This window comes from Nicotiana tomentosiformis, chromosome 1 (assembly GCF_000390325.3).
Source record: "Nicotiana tomentosiformis chromosome 1, ASM39032v3, whole genome shotgun sequence".
NCBI classification, from domain to species: domain Eukaryota; kingdom Viridiplantae; phylum Streptophyta; class Magnoliopsida; order Solanales; family Solanaceae; genus Nicotiana; species Nicotiana tomentosiformis.
In genome coordinates this window covers 113,573,930-113,594,566 of record NC_090812.1, presented here as the reverse complement: position 1 = coordinate 113,594,566, position 20,637 = coordinate 113,573,930, and the positions used below count along the sequence as shown (strand labels likewise).

Below are 20,637 nucleotides of genomic sequence, written 5' to 3'. Positions count from 1 at the left end.
ATATGTTCTAACTGTGTATTTCTTCTTTTTATGATCAAATGTGTAAAAGTAACTTGATTAAAATATCATTATCTTTCACCAATTAAAAAATTATAGTCAAAATAATATTGTTTCAAGTTTATTTTATACAGATTGTGGCACGAAAAAAATAATTTAAATAGTTGTTGGACTTAAAAAGATAAGAATATATATATTATTGTGAAAAATGCCACATGGACAAAAAAATTCATCTGGCAGAGCGTGTGTCACACTCTCACGGATTGTCAGCGTCCAGGGGGTTGAGGCTATAAAATTACCAAGTTCATGAGGATATTAAAGACCATGTAAAGCTTATGGGAAACTAAACAAAAGTTGTCAAATTCAGGGCCGAACTATTCTGCCATTGAAAGGTTATGGCATTCCCTCATTATAAACCCCTCCAAACCTATGGGGGCATGCTTCTTTCAAAAGGGACATATTTATCTTTGAGGTTTCGTACCTTTAAAGAAAAATACGTGAATCTCTCTTCTTGAGAAGGGACGTACCCCTCAAGAAAAGGACATGCACCGTAGCATTAACGAAAAGGTGAAGGTACCCGTTTGATAACTACTTATTTACATCGAATGCTTATATCAAATTAAACAACCTAATTATATTAGTAAAAATTAAAATGAAAATCCATATTACTTAACCATGAATAAATGATAAATAGATACATGTCTAGCATTTCTTTTTACTGTGCTCTAGACCTATTGAGAATGGAGTAAATCTACCAGTAACTTCTACAAATTAAAGGTTAAATAAATACCAAAATTGGCTAACAGAGAACAAAAAGTGCAAATGTGGAATGACAGATTAAAACTGCACTTTTATCTAACAGGGTGAAATTCTTTTTTTTGAAGCGTAGACCAGTAACCCATTTCCGGAGGAGTGGTGAAGTTTTCATAAATGTACAAGGGGCCCGATTTCACCCCCCAAAAAAGGTTATTTAGTTAATCCCATTAAGGGAAAGCAATTTCCCAGTGCCTCTGATTATTTGAAAGCTTTGTCTTCCTCAGTTCCTCCACGGTAGTTATCACGTAGCCCGAAAATACTTCCCTCTTCCTTTGATACCATATCAGTTTTTCTTTTCTTCTTTATTCTTCTTTTTTTGAGGGGGTTTCATTTTTAGGCGTTTCAGCAAAAACATATAATAACACTAAAATTTGTTGGCGCGCAATACAAACGCGCAAGTTTTACTTTCAGGAATCAGTATATCTATGCATTAATAGATTTGTTGATATTCATCTTTTTATTCTAAAAGTTTTCCCGGCTATATAAGTGAAGTGGTAATTAAACTGTACGACCGACTCATATATAGAAGATTCCAAGTCTGTGGCAGGAACAAAAAGAGACAATTTTTTCCTTGAGCAAACGTCTATATACACCTGATTTCCAAGAAGAAGAAAAAGCAAGCTCAGTAACTTCATCACACTATCACAGTTTACGCCTAATTCTATGACTAGAAGCGTTCCATTGCAAAGAATGAATAAAATGATACAAAATTATAATCACTTAAGAGCAAAGAAAGAGAGAAAGCCAGGTTGCTCTATTAGCAAAATAAAGAAAACCATCCATTTCCCAATGCTTCCACCAAGTTGACCGAAAGTACAAAAGCAGGTGCGTTATCCTTATGACTTACACAGGGGTGTTTGCGTTGGCACGTCCGGCTGACTTGCTATTCCCCTTTGCCTGGAGTGCAGCAGCCATAGACCTCAACCTGTTTCTAATCTCCGTGAATGATGGCCGAGCTTCAGGGTCAGCAGACCAGCACTGTTCCATCAATTTCCTCCACTCGGGATCACACCGCTCTGGCATTGGAGGCCGAAGAGTATTCTTCAAAATCCCCCCTACAACCATTATCAACAAATCAAACAAGGCCAAATTGAAAAGGGTTGGGAAATCAAAAAGATGCACTTCTTTTCTTTCCACTGCCTAAGGAAAGGGAAACTCATAATTAACAAAGAAAACTTATTGAAAATAGCACGTAGCTTAACCGCTCTTTTTATAGCTTCTGGCCCAATTAGGTTAGAATTGGTGGCCTACACAGTCATCATTTTTGAGCATTAATATGATCGAACCAAAACGAAATAGGTGTACTAGCAGTCCTATTTTCCCTCAGACTGAATACATCACAATCTCATAAACACCTTAAAATGTTGCAGAGTCAAGTGGTTAAATTTCTTCTACTACTATGTTTCTGGAGCTCCCAGAGAGCAAGATTAATGCTTTTGACTGGAATTCAGCATTGAGGAAAGACCGTGAACTTGCGGAGCTATATTTGATTACTGGACAAAAATAGTTGTTCGGATGCATGAGTAAATTTTGGCAACATCAGATATAGAAATCATTTAGAAGGATTAACACTTGCAAAAATAAGGACATAAAGTCAATTTGTCAAAATTTTGGAAGACTAAGCTTTAACTTGGCCAGACGCTTTGGCCTTTGCCTCATGTTTCCAAGTTTCACATGTATAAAAGGAAGAATGGCAAATTCTCAAGCATATTCGCAGTAGCAACAATTAAACAGGCTAGAGCAAGAGTATTAGAAACAAGACTGAAGGGAAACAAATGTTAAAAATCATTGAATTATATGATTTATTTTTAAAAAAGGTATAATCTAAAATATAATTTAGCTGAGAAGTGGTCAAGTCGCTGATTTATAGCACAGAAAAATTTAATGCCACAACAGTCTGGTTTTTTAATATGAAATCATCCCCTTTTGAATTGTTTATGGACCTCAACAGGATGTAAGTACAGAATTGGTCATGCAAGTATAAACCACTTGTTTCCATATACCTTATATACAACTCCCGTCACAGTTACAAAGCAGAAAATATTCACTCGGTTTAACAGGTAACCAGAGCCTTACCAATGATTGCCCCACAATGCATGTTTGCGTAGGGTTCTTCCCCAGTCAAGATCTCCCACATTGCTATGCCAAATGAAAAAACATCAACCTGTCGGAAACCAAACCATCCAGTTTATTGCTTTATGACATACTTTCACAGCTTACTTCATATGATAGTAAGGGTGGCATGTGGGCCGGTTAGGACCGGGACCGGCCCAGGACCGCAAGCCCGCATGGGCGGTGGGCCTAAACGGTCCTAACTGGATAGGACCGGGACCGTGGGGTGGTGGGCCGGGTAGTGGGCCGGTCTCATAGGCGAGGCCCGCAAGACGGGGACCGTTTGGGATCGGGACCGGCTGAGAAGTGGGCCGGTTCAAGCGGTCCTAAACGGGCCCAACGGATAATTTTAAAAAAAAAAAAAATTGACCGTTTGGTCTGCCAAAATAGCCATTTAACCCCCCAAATTTTGTTTTAACCCCAAACTTTTTATAATTACATTTTTTCCTTATTTTCAACTATAAATACCTCTTTCATTTTTCTCACAAAATCATCAATCTCTCTCAATCTCTCTAATATTCTTCTATAATTGCTTACTTAATTGTTACAATTTGTGCAAAATTGTGAAGTTGGTGAATTGAAGTCTTCAAGTCTTCAACGATAATTATTTTTTAACAAGTTGTTCGTCAATTCGGTAAACTCGTTCTAACTCTTAAGTTTTAATATTATAGTTTTGTTTGTTTTATTTACTTTGCTTGATTAATTAAGATGGCTTATTCCTTTAAAAAAATGTTTAGTAAAAATAAGGGAAAATCCAATAGTGGTGAATCTAGTGGCCAATCTATTCCTCCTCCACTTCCCCCGGCTCCCCGGCCCAAACCTGTTACCCATCCTACACCTCCTATTCTTGATAGCGATAATAGTTTATTACAATTTACCGAGAGCCAATTTTGCCATAATATTGCACCCGGTGAATAATTAAACCATGAATATATGAATGCTCTTTATGGTAATCCAACTATTGATGAAAATGATGATGAAGAAATAGATTTTGATGAAACGCAACCGGATGACGATACACCCACTAGTCCTGCTCCTGAAGTTAACCCAACTAATAATAATCCAAATGATCCCCCGTCTGACCCTCCTGTTACTGCCCTTACTTTTTCTAGACAACCTTCTAAACGGGCACAAACATCTCTTGTTTGGCCATTTTTTACTCAACAAAGAGAAAAAAATAGGGCTAAGTGTAAAACTTGTGGCAAAGAATTAGTTTTTAAATATGCTGGAAGTCGGGGGGACGGGAAGTTTGACTAGACACATATTGCTACACCCTCAAGATAAAGCTAGATATTTTCGTATGAAAGCTTTGCCGAGGGGACAAGTGCACCTAGTCAAGCTGACCTTAGTACCGGGTCAAATCAATTTCAACCGGGAATTAACACTGTTACCGGTGGTATTTTATATTATGATCCAAAAAAAGATCGGGAAGAATTGGCAAAAATGGTTACTGTTATGTGCTTACCCTATAGTTTTCCTTCTAACCCTCACTTTGTGCATTATATTAGAAAAGTTTATAATCCTACTTATAAAGGTTTTCCTCGCACAACCGTAAAGAGTGATATTTATAAATATAAACATGAATATGAACAATATTTGCGCTATTTATTTACTCATATAAATTGTCGTGTTGCTATTACAACTGATATTGATAGAAGTGGTAATTACTGTAATTACCTTACTGTTACCAGTCATTGGATTGATGAGGATTGGATAATGCAAAAGCGCATTATTGCTTATAGAATAATTAATTCACGTCACACAGGGCAGTTTATTTCTAGCACGATTACGGATATTTGTAGATATTTTTGCATTAGTGATAAAATAATGTCAGTTTCAATGGATAATGCTACTAGTAACACAAATATTGTAGCATTGCTTACCACTACACTAAGTCCTGCATTTAGTAACATTTTTCATGTTAGATGTATTTGCCATATTTACCATTTAATTGTGGGTGATGGTATGCGAATTTTAAATGTTGAAATTGAAAAGGTTAAAATGGCTCTTAATTGGCTTTTTTATTCAAACCGTAGAAGTAGACTTAGAGAATATTTTAAAAGATGCGATGAATTTGGCCTAAGAGAAAGAAAGGTTCCTAAACCTTGTCCAACTAGATGGAATTACATGTATGAAAGTTTAGTTGTTGCATATGAATATAGAAACCCCATAAACTCAACGTTTAATGCTCATGTAAGTGATGATGATGAGCACCTTACAAATGCGGATTGGGCTAATGTTAAAATGCTTGTAGATTTTTTAGAAAAATTTCATATTGCTACAAATGAATTTTCTGGGCAATATTATCCTACTATTTCTAACTGTTTAGTTTATATTGCAGAACTTGCAAATTTATTTGATCATTTTTCAGAGGCTGGGGAAATTTATCAACTTGCTATTGATTCCATGAGAAAAAAATTTTAAAAATATTTTTTCCCTATTCCCCTTATTTATGGTGTTGCTGCATTGTTAAATCCTACTATGAAATTAGGAGGTCCTCAGTTTTGGTATGAAACTGTTTATAATGGTTTAGCACTTGAAGATGAGGAGTTGTCTAAACTTGCGGACGCAATAGCCTCAATTAAAATAAATGTTCAAACTATTTATAATGCTTATCAAGTTGCATTAGATCATGCTAGACCAAATGTTCCAACTCCTTCTTCTTCTAGTTCTCAATCATCTAAAAGAACTGCGGGAGTAAGAGCACTTAGTGCTTGGGCAGGGTTCAGGGGTTCTCAAGGTTCTAGTACTAGTGATTTTTCACAACTAAATGAGCTTGAAGTTTATTTGTCACAGGGAATTGAGGAAGTGAATCCCGACGGCTCCTTTAATATTTTGGAATGGTGGAAGGACAAAGAAAAATACTTTTCGATTCTTTCAAGAATGGCCCGAGACATTTTAACTATTCAAGCTTCAACAGTGGCATCAGAGAGCGCTTTCAGTCAAGCAAGGCTTCAACTCGGTGATTATAGAGCGTCTATGAGGGAGAGCTTGGAAAAATCAGTACTTTTCAGAGATTTGATCCATTCGGAAAGAAGAAATTTTGGACTTGCTGAATCACAACCATAGGTAGACGAAGCTTATGAAGAAATGCTAGCTGAACTTGCGGAGGATGATGCTTCGCCTGGAAGCGGTGCCGGTGATGACCAAGCTTCATTTCCGCCACCACCAACGGAAATTCCTCCGGACCTTGAAGGATTTATGAAATTTGTAAGAGATACCATGTAAATTAATATGTAATTTGTATTTTGGCACATCTTGATTAGTTTCTTTTACTTCTCAATGGTGGTATTAGCACCTTGTTGTGCTCATTCCATAGGGGGGAGGAAGACTAAGAAAGATATTGCCATGATGTTTTAATGCTATAATAAAAATATAACGCATTGCTTTGAATATCTCTTTACAATATTTGTCTTTTTATATATCTTAAGCTATATAGTATAGTATAATATAGTATATACTATACTATACTATACTATACTATACTATACTATATATATATATATATATATATATATACATCTTACTATATACATAGTATATAAGCCATATTCGATAGTATACATCTTACGATATACTATATATACATCTTAATATAGTAAGATGTATATATATATATATAGATAGATATATATATATATATAGATAGATAGATATATATATATCTTAAGCCATATTCGATAGTATATAAATATATATATCGAATATAGCTTATATATATATTATACTATATATACATCTTAAGATATATATATAATATACATATATACTACCGTAGGTATAATCTCTGTAAGGAATTTCACCATAACTACCTCTTAGGACCTTTTTAACTCTTTCAGCAAATAAGGAGGGAAGACCATCTATAAACTTAGCTTACCAATATTCAATCTTATTCTCAGGTAGTTCCATCACTCTACTCATAAAAGTGTCTTTATACCATTTAAACTCACCTAAGGTCTTACATCTAAGGCCATTAAGAAGAGTACGGACAGTCTCATTCTGATTGGTAAATCTACCATTAAAGTGTTCTAAGATTGTAAGAATAAGGGTATAAACGGCATCTTCTCTATTTGCCACTAGGGTCATGCCTAAGTTATCAACTCCTTCGGCAATGGCTTTAGCGTTGATAATCATTGCCCTTTCTTCGATAGTCAAATAATTGTCCCACCAGCCACGAAGTTGGCCAGTAAAGCCTGCAACAATCATTCTGCAAATATTCCTATCTGTATTCTTCATACTTTTACAGATAGTTGCATACATAAGCATTCTATGTACAAGAATAGTTAACTGCCTATCAGTCAAACCATCAAGATTCCATTCATAAATTTCGGAACCACTGTAAGACGTATTAGTCTGATTCCAACCACATTCCTCTATTAAAACATCTTGAGGAGTAGGACGATTATAATAATAAGTCTGCATTCTGGGTTTATCAGCATATCTGCTATCTGTAAACTTACTATTCTTTTTAGGATAACTTCTGAGTTTATTAAACTCTAATAAAACATCATTTTTATAATCAAAAGTAGCCTCTATTTTATCAGCAAAATCTTTCGATAAATCAATAGGTTTAATATTTAAACCGGATAACTTTTTATCAAGAAGTTCTTCTAAATCATCAAAAGATTTAAATTTAAAATCCTGAATCTCAGGGGGTCTTTGAATATGAGTAACAACAATTTGAGATTCTGATTTGCTTCTTGAAGTAGAGGCAGTATCAGTTACTCTCTTGCTAGTGATCATATCTTTTATCAAAATTGTTAAATCATTAAGTTTTTCATCAAGAAAACTAATCCGTTCTCCCAAAACTTTAACATATAAGCTTAAATAATTATTTTGAGAAATTAATTTATTAATTTCTGCGATGCTGACTGCAGCAACATCTTCATCAATAAATTTTTGAAATGTAGTAAAAGTAATACCTGTATTATTAGGTAAAACAAAAGGTGCTTGAGGGGGGTAAATGGCTTTAGTAATATTGTCACTCCCGTCTTTATAAGATCTTTCCAAAACTTTTATAAAAAGTGGTAAATATGTGGTTATAAACCAAGGAACAAAATACATAATTTGATTATGTAAAGCACAGGTTTCATAAAACTCTTGAGAAATATTGTTTAAATCTTCTTTACTATAAGTATCAAAAAACCAAGTTTTAAACTGGTTCCATTTATCACTGAAAAATTCTTTTTAGATATAACCTCTAGCTTGTGACCCGGGACTAAAATCAATTTGGTGTGGAATCATTTAAACATCATTCGGGTCAAAATCAATCTCGGACGCAGAAGGAATATCCTTATCAGAAGTATTATCATTATCCTGAACAATATTTGTCTTGGGGTTAATCTTAACCCTTTCAACAGGTTTATCACCTACTTTAGTAGAAATTGTGTGTAGAGATGCAGCACGATTTCTAGCTGGTCCATAGACTGGTTCAACAGGAGAGATATGTTGAATATCAGGCAACAGTCTACGACTAGTAAAAGAATGTCTATTATAATTAGAACTAATAGCAGGCAACAATCTATTATTAGAAAATAACTGTCTATTATAAGAGGAACTATTATCATCAAACTGAATAAAAATCCTTCCATCCGGATTTTGAGTAATATGAGAATACTCAGTATTACTGACATCATTAGTTATCTGATTGGGGGATATAACCGAATCCAAAGTCCATGTAGTTGGAAAATTAATTTCCTCCCACTTAATAGGTCTCCTCGTGGTGACCTTAGACTTTGCAAAATTCATTTCCACTAGAATAGTCTGATCAGATGTATCATATAATTTACATCTGGGGTTTAACGTAGATAGCAATTTGAAATAAATCCTATACGATAAACATATAAGTTCATAACCATGCGTATAATTATAACCATGCGTTTTCACATTTAATGTTAATGCATCAAGTATATTAACATCAGATAAAGATAATTGTAGATTGGTTGAGTATTAAAATATACTGGGCCGTAGGCAACAGTAGATTCAATAGAACCCATTAGAGACTGTCTGAAATTCAGATTTCTAGCATCTCTAAGAGCGGCTAAAAACGTCTCTGGTAACCCTTTAAGGGCTAATGGTTTAAAAGCAATTTGTACCATACCAATATGTAAATAATTATACTGGTGTTTATAAACATCTACATCATGCTTGTTTAACAAACGAATAGTCTGTTCAGACGAATTTAAAGCTAAAAATTGCTCAGTTGTTTTAACAAGTTGTTTAGAAGAGAGTTTATCAAACCATCCATAATCATAGATTGTTCTAATAGGGACTTTAGGAATAGTCCATTTGTTTAACAAATCAAGGTTTTGAGGTATATCTACCTCTTCCAACCTAATATTTTTCATACTAGTTTCTCCTAAATCCATATTTCAAAAACATATCTATGTCGAATATTTCATATCTATCTTATATATACCATGAAAGTACCTAGGCTCTGATACCATTTTAACAGGATCAAGAGGCGGGCGGTAGTCCGCCATGCCTTCTCAATTAAGCTAAAACAGAAATCACCGTTTGACCGGGAACTGGACTTGTTTCACACCTCTCATCTGACATTTATATGTCTGGAAGGTTTCCACCAGTTAAAGATTTCTATTTTAACATACTTGAGAATTCTTAATCTAGCTAATTCAGTACCCTTATATTTAAAGACTGGCGGTAAACCGCACAATCAGTAAGGATATAAGAATTGAAATATACTTGAATTTTATATATAGTTTAATGACTGTATGGAAGGTTAAAAACCTTTACTCAAGCAAGGGGTCTGTCCTAATATAATACATACTTTTATTGAGCCCATGTGTCTAGCAGTTCTAACCGTGAAAGAAGATGCCCTTTTTAACTCCATAATCGGGCTGAGGTTCACGGCTGGCTAGATGAAGCCACTAAGGCAAAGCCAATAAAAGCAGTGTTATATTAGACTGTACCAACCATCTTGACACCAAGTCAAAACTCTATATATAAAGTTCATTTATATTTAAATAGATGTCATCTCTTTCATGGTTTATATAGGAGAGAAGTTAGATACTCAACATAGATATGAAGTCTCTTAGCCGGACATCGTCACGGCCAGAGAGGAGAGACTAAAAGAAATACTAACTAAGAAAGAAAGAAATATGTACCTTGTAGCCAAGATGCAAGGCCCTGAAGATGAAGAACTGAAAACTTTATTTACTTTTGTTCTTCTATTACAAGCTACCAGCTACAAACTCTTACTTACAACATGAGAGAGAGAATTCTAGAGAGAGGGGGTCTCGAATCCTTTCTCTAACGAATGAATGAAAGAACGTATAAATAGAAAGAAAAAGAATCTATGAACAGTAAAAATTGGGTCCCATGGGCCCCTGTTACAGTGTTTCTACTGTTGAAACAGTGTATCTACTGTTGATGAACAATGTATCTACTGTTTGAGTGGGGTCCGGCAGCTTCACTGTTCTTGTGGGGTCCAGCTGTTTCACTGTGCTGGTCTCTTTTCCGCTTCTTTCATTTTGCGGACGAATTCTTCTGCCTTCTGCAGATCTTCATCAGACAGTATTTTTTCTGTTTCAAAGGGTTGAGAATCTTCACCGATATCATCATTGTTGGTTTCACTCTGCATAGAAGTGTCTGATTTCTCATATTGATTAATGGAATGAAGTAAATTTCTTTTGACCTCTTCCAAGTAATTGTTAATCATCTCTGCTTTATCTCCTTCTTGAAAGGAGATCCTTCTGGCAATATGCCTAACTGAACTGTCATCAATTACCTCTTTCTGAGGTTTGCTGGAATATTTCGACAAATCTTTACTCCTATTCAAAGATCGATTGATTTTGCTTCAAAATTTCCCGATGTTATTACTGATAGAACTCAGTTACAAAGATTTTTGGGAAGTTTAAATTATATTTCGCCTTTTTATAAAGATTTGTCGCGTGATTTAGCCCATTTTATAAAGAACTATCATCGGGAACTCTTGGATTCAATCGAAATAAAAATCCAAGAATATTCCAGCAAACCTCAGAAAGAGGTAATTGATGACAGTTCAGTTAGGCATATTGCCAGAAGGATCTCCTTTCAAGAAGGAGATAAAGCAGAGATGATTAACAATTACTTGGAAGAGGTCAAAAGAAATTTACTTCATTCCATTAATCAATATGAGAAATCAGACACTTCTATGCAGAGTGAAACCAGCAATGATGATATCGCTGAAGATTCTCAACCCTTTGAAACAGAAAAAATACAGTCTGATGAAGATCTGCAGAAGGCAGAAGAATTCGTCCGCAAAATGAAAGAAGCGGAAAAGAGACCAGCACAGTGAAACAGCTGGACCCCACAAGAACAGTGAAGCCGTCGGACCCCACTCAAACAGTAGATATATTGTTCATCAACAGTAGATACACTGTTTCAACAGTAGAAACACTGTAACAGGGGCCCATGGGACCCAATTTTTATTGTTCATAGATTCTTTTTCTTTCTATTTATACGTTCTTTCATTCATTCGTTAGAGAAAGGATTCGAGACCCCCTCTCTCTAGAATTCTCTCTCTCTCTCAAGTTGTAAGTAAGAGTTTGTAGCTGGTAGCTTGTAATAGAAGAACAAAAGTAAATAAAGTTTTCAGTTCTTCATCTTCAGGGCCTTGCATCTTGGCCACAAGGTACATATTTCTTTCTTTCTTAGTTAGTATTTCTTTTAGTCTCTCCTCTCTGGCCGTGACGATGTCCGGCTAAGAGACTTCATATCTATGTTGAGTATCTAACTTCTCTCCTATATAAACCATGAAAGAGATGGCATCTATTTAAATATAAATGAACTTTATATATAGAGTTTTGACTTGGTGTCAAGATGGTTGGTACAGTCTAATATAACACTGCTTTTATTGGCTTCGCCTTAGTGGCTTCGTCTAGCCAGCCGTGAACCTCAGCCCGATTATGGAGTTAAAAAGGGCATCTTCTTTCACGGTTAGAACTGCTAGACACATGGACTCAATAAAAGTATGTATTATATTAGGACAGACCCCTTGCTTGAGTAAAGGTTTTTAACCTTCCATACAGTCTTTAAACTATATATAAAATATATATACAGATATATATCTTAAGCCATATTCGATAGTATATAGCTTATATATATATTATACTATATATACATCTTAAGATATATATATATATATATATATATATATATAATATACATATATACTATATATATACTATACTATATATACATAGTATATAAGCCATATTCGATAGTATATATATATATATATATATATATATATATATATATATATATATTATATATCTTAAGCTATACATATAGTATAATATATATATATATATATATATATATATATATATATATATATATATATATCTTAAGATGTATATATAGTATATAAATCAAATATTAATGTATAAATCTTAAGATGTATATATAGTAAATCGAATATAGCTTATATATCTTAAGATGTATATATAGTATAGTATAGTATATATATATAAACTTATATATATATATCGAATATAGCTTATATATATACTATACTATACTATATATACATCTTAAGATATATATATACATATATTATAACGCATTGCTTTGAATATCTCTTTACAATATTTATGTCTTTAAATTTGAATTAAAAAATTTAGGTGACAATTCTATAATATAATTTACTAGGAATTGCCTTAGATATTTTTATTACCATTTTTTTTCTCTAACTTGTATAAAAATAATTTTAAAAATAGAAAGTATTTGTTGGGCCCGCTTAGGCCCGGGACCGGCCCACTTAACACGGGACCGTTAGTTCGTGGTCCCGGTCCCGGACCGGTTCCAACAAGAAGCACGCGAAGCCCAAGACCGCTTAGGACCGGGCCCGCGAAGCCCATTTAGGACCGGGCCCGGCCCACATGCCACCTCTATATGATAGTAGTAAATTACAGTAATTAGTCTAACCTTCTCAGATACTCGGTTACTGCTACCATTTAACAGTTCAGGTGCCATCCAGGGAAGAGTACCTCGTACACCTCCAGATACGAGAGTATTGCGTTTAATTCTTGACAGTCCAAAATCTCCAACCTGCATTAGTTATCTTACAAATAACTCATTGTGGCAACATAAGTTTCTTTACTTAAATTCAGATTGGCTTAAATTAGCCTATGAAAATTTATCAGTAGAGCTAGCAGGATTCGCCCTACAAAATAAGCATGCAAGAATGCATTGTTCTCATATAGTAGCTCTCCTACGTGGTGGTGTGGTAATCTTTGTTTCATTATAAGCAGTCTTTAATGGTCTTAAATTTTACCATAGAAACCTTATTTGGCGTGGCAGTACACTCTGTTCCAATATCTTTCATCATTCATTCAAATTGGCTAAAAACTTTTGGCTCGCTAGATAAAAGTAATGTGCTTCTGGAAACAGAAAGGTTATCTGACCAGAAGTCAGTCCAATAATATTCCAACATCAACAAAAGCTATATCATTGGAACTCATGCTTCTATGTCAGAAGATGCACTCTCATGATTCATTATGGATTATTCTTGTATACTCAGAAGTGCATGTTTTCCTGAAGCAATGGTTGAAGATACCTTGCATATGGGTCGCTGTGGATCCCTCAGACTGACTAACAAATTGTCACATTTTAGATCAAAGTGGACGATATTTTTTGAGTGCAAATACTCCATCCCAAAAGCAGCATCCATGGCAATTAGAAGTTTCTTGTAACTATCAAGTGACCTACACAAGGACTTCAGCAGATGATATTAAGTTATAAATTAGAGGGAACACGTAGAACTAATAGACAGATAGAAAGCAACTTCACCTGTCCTTTTTAATAAGAACATTTCTAAGTGATCCATTAGCCATGAATTCAGTCACGGTTGCCAAAGTTCCCCCTGACCCATCAGGTACTACTCCATAAAATGCAACCACATTAGGATGATGAAGGTTTGAAAGGATCTGTGCCTCTCTCCAGAAGTCCTTGATCTGGAAAAAAGACAATTCTATTGTGAGTTTCACAATAAGGGTCATAAACGCTGCTGCTAATCTAGGAAAAAATTATATGCTTGGAAAATATGTTACAGTAAACCAACCAGCCTTTCTTCCTGTGATGATCTCCCAGAAAAACATGCTTTCTTGAGTCTCTTTATAGCAACATCTGTTCCTCTCCATTTTCCATGGTAAACAGTACCATATGTCCCAGAGCCCAACTCCCTCAATTCTTCTAGGTCAGCATTTTTTATGATCTGCAGACTAACAACAGCTGTAGCTTACTGCTTAAGTATGAATTAATGAACTCTTAAAGAAAGCAAACGTATTTAAACTCTAAGAAAAGAGATATAAGTTTGCATCCTTTCTTAAAAGCAGAAAAGAAGGGTAAAACATGAACTAGTTACAAACTAATTTCTCAGGGAAGATTCTCCAAGAGATAACCTTCAGCCTATGTCACTCAGAAAAAAGCAGAACTTTTGAAGCATCGAAAAGCCTCAACAAGAGAAATAATACACGCACAGATAGGGGTGGCAAACGGGCGGGTCGGGTCGGATATAGACGGGTAGAAAATGGATAATGCAAGAAACAGATAAATTATCCGACCCGACCCATATTTAATACGGATAGAAAATGTGTTAACCGATATTATCCATGGCTTCCTGAATATGATCACTTTTGGGAGAATTCCTAGCCACCCCAACTTAGAGCCTTTGCAAATGTAAAAGTTAAACCCATTGGTTATCCATATTTAAAGTGGATAATATGGTTCTTATCCATATTTGACCCATTTTTAAAACGTTCATCACCCAACCCATTCTTTAGTGGATAATATGGATGGATAACTATTTTTTTTTTAATTTTGCCACCACTGCGCACAGAGAGGCTGGGTAGACAGACAGAGTAGATGTGCTTAAAAAAAAGGATGAATAAGCAGCTGAAATCAACAGATTAAACTTGGCAACGTAGTGACAACTGATACATAGCCAAAGATCAAACCTAGTCAAGACAATGGCAACCTATGTTGCTCGGACTCTCCGAAAATGTTACCGGGTGCGTGTCGGATCCGACACGGGTGCGGCATCATTTTGGAGAGTCCGCGCAACATAGATGGCAACTGATAACCAACACAGAATAAGTTAATGGCAAAGCATACATGATACATATACTATGTGGTTTAACTATTAACATCAGTTGTCAACTTGGGCAGATTGGCAAAGCAGAAGGTTGGTGAACGAAATCACTGCCTATTTTGTTATACCCAGGGAGTGCAGAGTCTGCCAAGGACTAGTGTACCTAGGGTGTTCTGAAACACAACAGGCTGGAAATTTTGGTATGCTAATTTAGTTAACAAATTATTACCTTTTTGTATTATAATGCATGTCATAAACTTTGTCTAGACATGACTCAACCAAATTAAAGTGTAAAACAAAAGAATGTTTATCATTACATAGTTTCATTATACACCAGAAATATATACTTTCTCATACTTCTCAAATTTAAGAAGGGTTACTTCATTCTTTTACTCCTGGTGCCGAGGGTCTTTCCGAAACAGCCTCTCTACCCCCAGGGTAGGGGTAAGGTCTGTGCACACACTACCCTCCCCAGACCCCACTTGTGGGATTATACTGGGTTGTTATTGTTGTTGTTGTTGTTACTTCGTTCTTTTGACAGAATTAAGATATTTTCGTTAGTGTTATGATATGATATACACAAGTCAGAACCCAACAAGCTTTTTTTAAGGTTTAGATATTATTGAGCACATTGGATTTCTTCCCATTCCACAAATTGAAGCAATGCACCACGTAACACCGGTTGATATACATTTGTGCTTCAATTCCGCATTTCACCACATATCTGAACGGATATCAAGCATCAGTGCAGATCTTCCGCTGAGTAGATAACATATTTGGAGACTTTGCGGGTAGAGTTATACTTTTGAAGGACAATTACTTGCAGCCAATCTAGTACATGTAGAGTATTCAATGAGTAGTTTTTTGAGAAATATATGAATATTTATTAACAGGGAATCCAAGTATTATCAGCCACTCAATCAAAACTTTACTTTTGACAATGTCTAACCTCATCAGCTTTGTTATTCTATATCAAATTGAAAGATCGATATTAATAGTTGTACAATCCATATTTCTGTATACCAGATGTTGTAGCAGCCTCATGATTGACTAGAAGCTCCTTTAATACAACTCGTAACAGCTAGTGCCGCCTATTTGAGAGAGCAACTTACTGTAGTAGATTGTTGGATTTACCTAATTCTTAATTCAATATCAGCAAGCAATAAAATCATTCCATAGAGGAACATAGTTGATAAGCAATAAAATCATTCCATAACCTCTGAGGGGCACTCCAACACTAGAAATAGCAGACCATTATCACAGCTAAGGACTGAACCGCAAAATCTTTCAGGATGACAATATATCAAAGATATTATTCATAAAACAACCCATGATAAAAGGATAAAGGTATTGCCGGAGGGGGAGTATGTAGTGAAGGACAAAGCCTTGTACAGTTTATCCCACTCCTTTGTATATATTATAAGCCTGCCTCTGGTACTATGGCTGTAAGAGGGCAATGCCCTTTGAGTCTTTCAGACTCTTACACAAGATTAGAGCATAAGCCGTCATAGTTGAAAAGGGGAGAAATGGAGCTGTTATCATGAGCAATTCCCACAAGGTTTAAAATACGAAAGGAAATGATCCTTTACCTGCAAACCATACAAATCAGCTTCCAGTTCAGCCATCATAGCATCAGTGATTAAATTATCCTTATCTCTATCACTGGGGTTGGCATCCTGCGCCATGCCAGGTCATCAATGTAAAACTTTATGAGCATAAGTGAGAGCATTTATAAACTAAATCATAAACCAACCCATCAAAATGAAATACAATTTCACCTCCAACCCCAAGTCATGGGGAAATGCCACCCCGTCTGTTGCACTGAAAGATATGACTGCACCACCAATGGTGTCCAAACCTAGGAGATTTGCAGTAAATAAGTCACCGCTGGGTGATCTAATATCTCTTCCATTTGCCTTCGGATCCTGCTGACTTTCTTTGATACTCTTCCTAACTTGGGCATCTTCTATCTTTTGCTTTTCACTAGAAAATTCACCAATGCCAGAAGTCACAACTCTTTGATCACTGTAATTGGTAAATTCTTCATCAATTAGAGAAAGTTCTCTCGTAAAAACAACATCCTTGGTTGGGTTTTGCCTGAAAGCTAAGTAATGCGAGGACATCAACTGGCCTCCATCACCACCAACTGATGATGATGACAATTCCTCGGAGAATATTAGCAAGGGTTCTTTATCAAAAATATCTTGAGGACATGCAACAGCTGCTGGCATGGCGGAATGATAGGAATTTTTGCCATCAGACAACTCAGGCAGTAGATCAGTCAGAGTTTCTGCACCATGAGACTGTGTCTCAGAATTTGAAATCCTCCCAGCAACTTCAGAGCTCTTGACCCGGGATATATTGTTCTCAGGTTCATCCTTTTCTATCCCTGCTGAGGCATTCTCAAATTGATTTCTTTGGGACCGCTCATTTACTGTACTAATTAAAGATGCTGATGCAAGGAAATTCATGTCAAAATTTTGTGATTCTTCACCCGGTATATCACCTCCATTATTAGACAGTATAACAGAGTTTACGTCAGGCAATTTTTTCCTCGAAACCACAGCTGTTCTGAATGACTTGTTATCAGGTGATTTAACATCATGACATAAAAGTGCGTTATTGACATCACATGCATTCACCATTTCACAAATTGTATTTTTGTCCATATAGTTTTTCAAAACGGGATGGTAATTTTCCAAATCTGCTTCAGATGGGTTGCGTCTACTGTCAGTACCATTAACATTTCTTTGCACGGGTCCACATCTACTCACTGAATTTGAGTCGAAAGGCAACTCTTGCGCCATGCCATTGGCCACAATTAATTCCCCATTCAATACCCTAATATGAGGCAGAGAACTGACTGGGTATGTATTCTGATGCAGAAACCCTAGGTTCTCTTGCTGAGCTGCAGACACTCCATGTGAAGATAACTGAGCTGGTGCAAAGTTCAAAGAGGAAAATGAGCTTATTCCCTCTTGTGAGCAGTAAGCTGATCTTTTTCCATGTTCCTGAAGTTTTGAATCCGAAAAGGCATGCGGAATTACATTTTGAGTAACAGTTGAAGTGTATCCCAGCAATAGATCCATTTCATCATTCGGCTTTTCAGAGAGAACAGCCCTTTCCTTGGGTTCTGTTCTTTCAAAAGAGTACTGTTGAAAGCTTGCATCACATTGTTCCATTGTTGGAGCAACAAAGTCTCTGTTGGGACCATGGTGATGTGAAATCAATTCACTAGATTGGCTTGGCAGGGCAACATCATCTTTTTTGTTAGGACTCTGCAAATTCATCAGGTTTACCTGTGGGGCATAATAACCAACATTAATGCATCCACTCGGATTTTCAGGTAATGATTGGGTGCTGCTAAACGACACCGGACATTCAATACTACCATGTGGCGACTTGTTCTTGTATGTGTTCCCTGGGTCGTTCTTGTAATCTCCCTGTTGAACAAGCACAGGAGAAAAAGGAGTAGATTGATTGGGAAACATAACCTGATTCTGAGATTCACCAATCAATTGAGCAGGAGGTGGGACATAAAGACCATTACCATGGTCTACTTTAGGTATCACCTTGCTGACTTCATGGCCCACACACTGCTCATGATAATTCTCCTGAGCGGAAGTCCGAACAATGCCATTAACAGCAGCAACATATTGATAATCGGGATCACTTGGTTGAACAACAGCAGCATCTACAGGGCATGAGTTATCAGATTCAGTCAAAGGAACCAAAAATATTCGAAGCCTTTGGGAGCCCCCGAGCTTCTCGAGGCCATAATATTCCTCTATCATATTTTGAAGATCTTCATCAGAAGAGACGGATATAAGGGCGTCAAGATCCTCTCCTGGAAGCTGGTATTTGAAAGTGTGAGGCTGATTACAGATGGCCAATGTTTTCTTCATAAGTTCTTCCCATGAAATATTCTTCCGTATGGAAATGATACGTGTATCTCCACCAACGTATCTGAGTTTTCCATCACTGGGTCGAGGCAATATTCTACCACCAAAACTGCATAGGAATTTTATTTTTCCCATCTGGGAACAATCTGAAGTTCCTAATCCAGAAGATTTTAGTGACTGTGAAGATTCAGATTTAGATGAGGGTGGAGCAGTTGGCCCTGAAGTAGCTTGTTCATAGCATAACATTGTAGTAGCTCCCCCAGCAACATGCCCACAAGAGCTAACTTTCTGATTATATGTATGCTCATTCTCCACAAAACCCCCATTTTCGATTTCTGTGATAGACCCTCTTGCAGAAGCAAATTCAGTTATGTCAGAAGCACATTCAGAATCTATTCTTGTCAACCCAAGTAGTCCTGTGAGCTCCTCATAACCCGGATGTTGTCTTAGCTTACTTTGAGGTCCAGCTCTCTTATCATGCTTCTCAGTAAAGCCAGACACAGTAGGAACTATTCTGGAAGAAGGATCCTGAAGAAATTCCATAGAAAATAACTCACTAGTCTGTACAGGTATATGGTTATTTACATTATTGTGTAAAGATATGCCATCACTCAAGATAAGCGGCTGAGATGATTCTTGCTGGATCCATTGACCAGAAGGGCCGGCCACCCTGGTGATCATAGTTTCAGCTAAATCCTTGGATGAATTTAGCATCAGAAGTCCCCTGAACATGAAACAGGCAAAAATGCTTTACACTCTCTACAGAAAACTAATTAGATTTTATTAACTTCTTCACTACAATATATGCACACGAAAATAGCAATCCTTGAGCTGCCCAGTAACCACTCCGCTTTAAAACTGAAAAAAATAAACAGTAAAACAATCAGACAAATTTGCTTTTTCCTTCAATATCTCTCCTCCCGATCATCAAACAATCAATCTGAAAATTATATTTCCAGTAACGAATCAATAGAAAATCAAAATTAAGAGATAAAACATAAACTAACAGACCAATCAGAAAAGCTTAAAAAAAAACAAAAAACTATAATCTAATTATGCGACGCGATCAAAGTTGGGTATAGAAACTGTTACTAATCAGATACCCGAGCATCAGAGTTAAAATTCAACAATCGAATTATCAAAACCTAGAAATTAAAAAAAAGTAGATACATACTTGTATAATCACTCTGCTTCACTTGTGTAGCTGAAGCCCATAGCTCACTGAAACGCATGAATTTGGAAAGTTCGGGGAATGAATTAAGGGTTTAATCAATTGGATAAATGAATTTAACAGATAAAATGAGAAAAATTAGGAAAGTGTGAGAGAGAGCGGCCTACGCCCGAAGTTCCAAATCTGAAGCAACGGAGAGAGAGAGACATTGTATTTTACAGAAATAGGCGAAGGGGACTGACTGTTTGTTTGTATATACAATTCAATTTCTACACATATGGTGTTGGACTATTATTAGCCATTGTTAATTAACCTTAAAAGTGCTTTTACTGGTCCATTAATTAAGTTTAAAATGAGTATATATAAATATTTCTTTTGGCGCGTTTCTTTGTCTTACGTGGACTGTTATGGTTTGAGGTCAGAGTGTCTGTCAGCAATAAGGACCTATCAGCTATTCTGCTCCAATTTAAACTATAGAGTATAGACCCATCTTCTTTACTCTTTCTTTTTTTTTTTCTCGCTCGATACCGGTACTCGCAGTGGGA

At 36.0% G+C, this 20,637-nt stretch overlaps 1 protein-coding gene across 4 annotated transcripts; it reads right to left on the bottom strand.

Annotated features, from left to right (window-relative positions):
* Positions 1-1,354: 1,354 nt before the first annotated feature.
* LOC104119787 (uncharacterized) lies at positions 1,355-20,347 on the bottom strand. Of its 4 annotated transcripts, XM_070189974.1 has the most exons (11): positions 20,096-20,344; positions 18,514-19,779; positions 16,798-18,318; positions 16,609-16,695; positions 13,991-14,143; positions 13,720-13,883; positions 13,487-13,634; positions 12,856-12,978; positions 2,890-2,977; positions 1,661-1,868; positions 1,355-1,406 (listed from the first exon to the last, which is right to left on the bottom strand). In XM_070189974.1, the coding sequence occupies exons 2-11, from the start codon at positions 19,651-19,653 to the stop codon at positions 1,397-1,399; spliced, it is 3,642 nt and encodes a 1,213-aa protein (XP_070046075.1). In that variant the 5' UTR covers positions 19,654-19,779; positions 20,096-20,344; the 3' UTR covers positions 1,355-1,396. The 4 variants fall into 4 exon arrangements, with proteins under 4 accessions (XP_070046075.1, XP_018634417.1, XP_018634418.1 ...); XM_018778901.3 differs by having other exon boundaries at positions 16,798-19,779; XM_018778902.3 differs by having other exon boundaries at positions 16,798-19,645.
* Between the last annotated feature and the right edge of the window lie 290 nt (positions 20,348-20,637).

Excerpts from the sequence above, each read along its gene's own strand:
- LOC104119787 (XM_018778901.3), bottom strand. The coding sequence starts at position 19,653 with ATGTTCAGGGGACTTCTGATGCTAAATTCATCCAAGGATTTAGCTGAA. Across the intron at positions 12,979-13,486 it reads CACAGCGACCCATATGCAAG|GTTGGAGATTTTGGACTGTC; the intron begins GTATCTTCAACC and ends TAACTAATGCAG. Across the intron at positions 1,869-2,889 it reads GCATTGTGGGGCAATCATTG|GGGGGATTTTGAAGAATACT; the intron begins GTAAGGCTCTGG and ends TAATGGTTGTAG.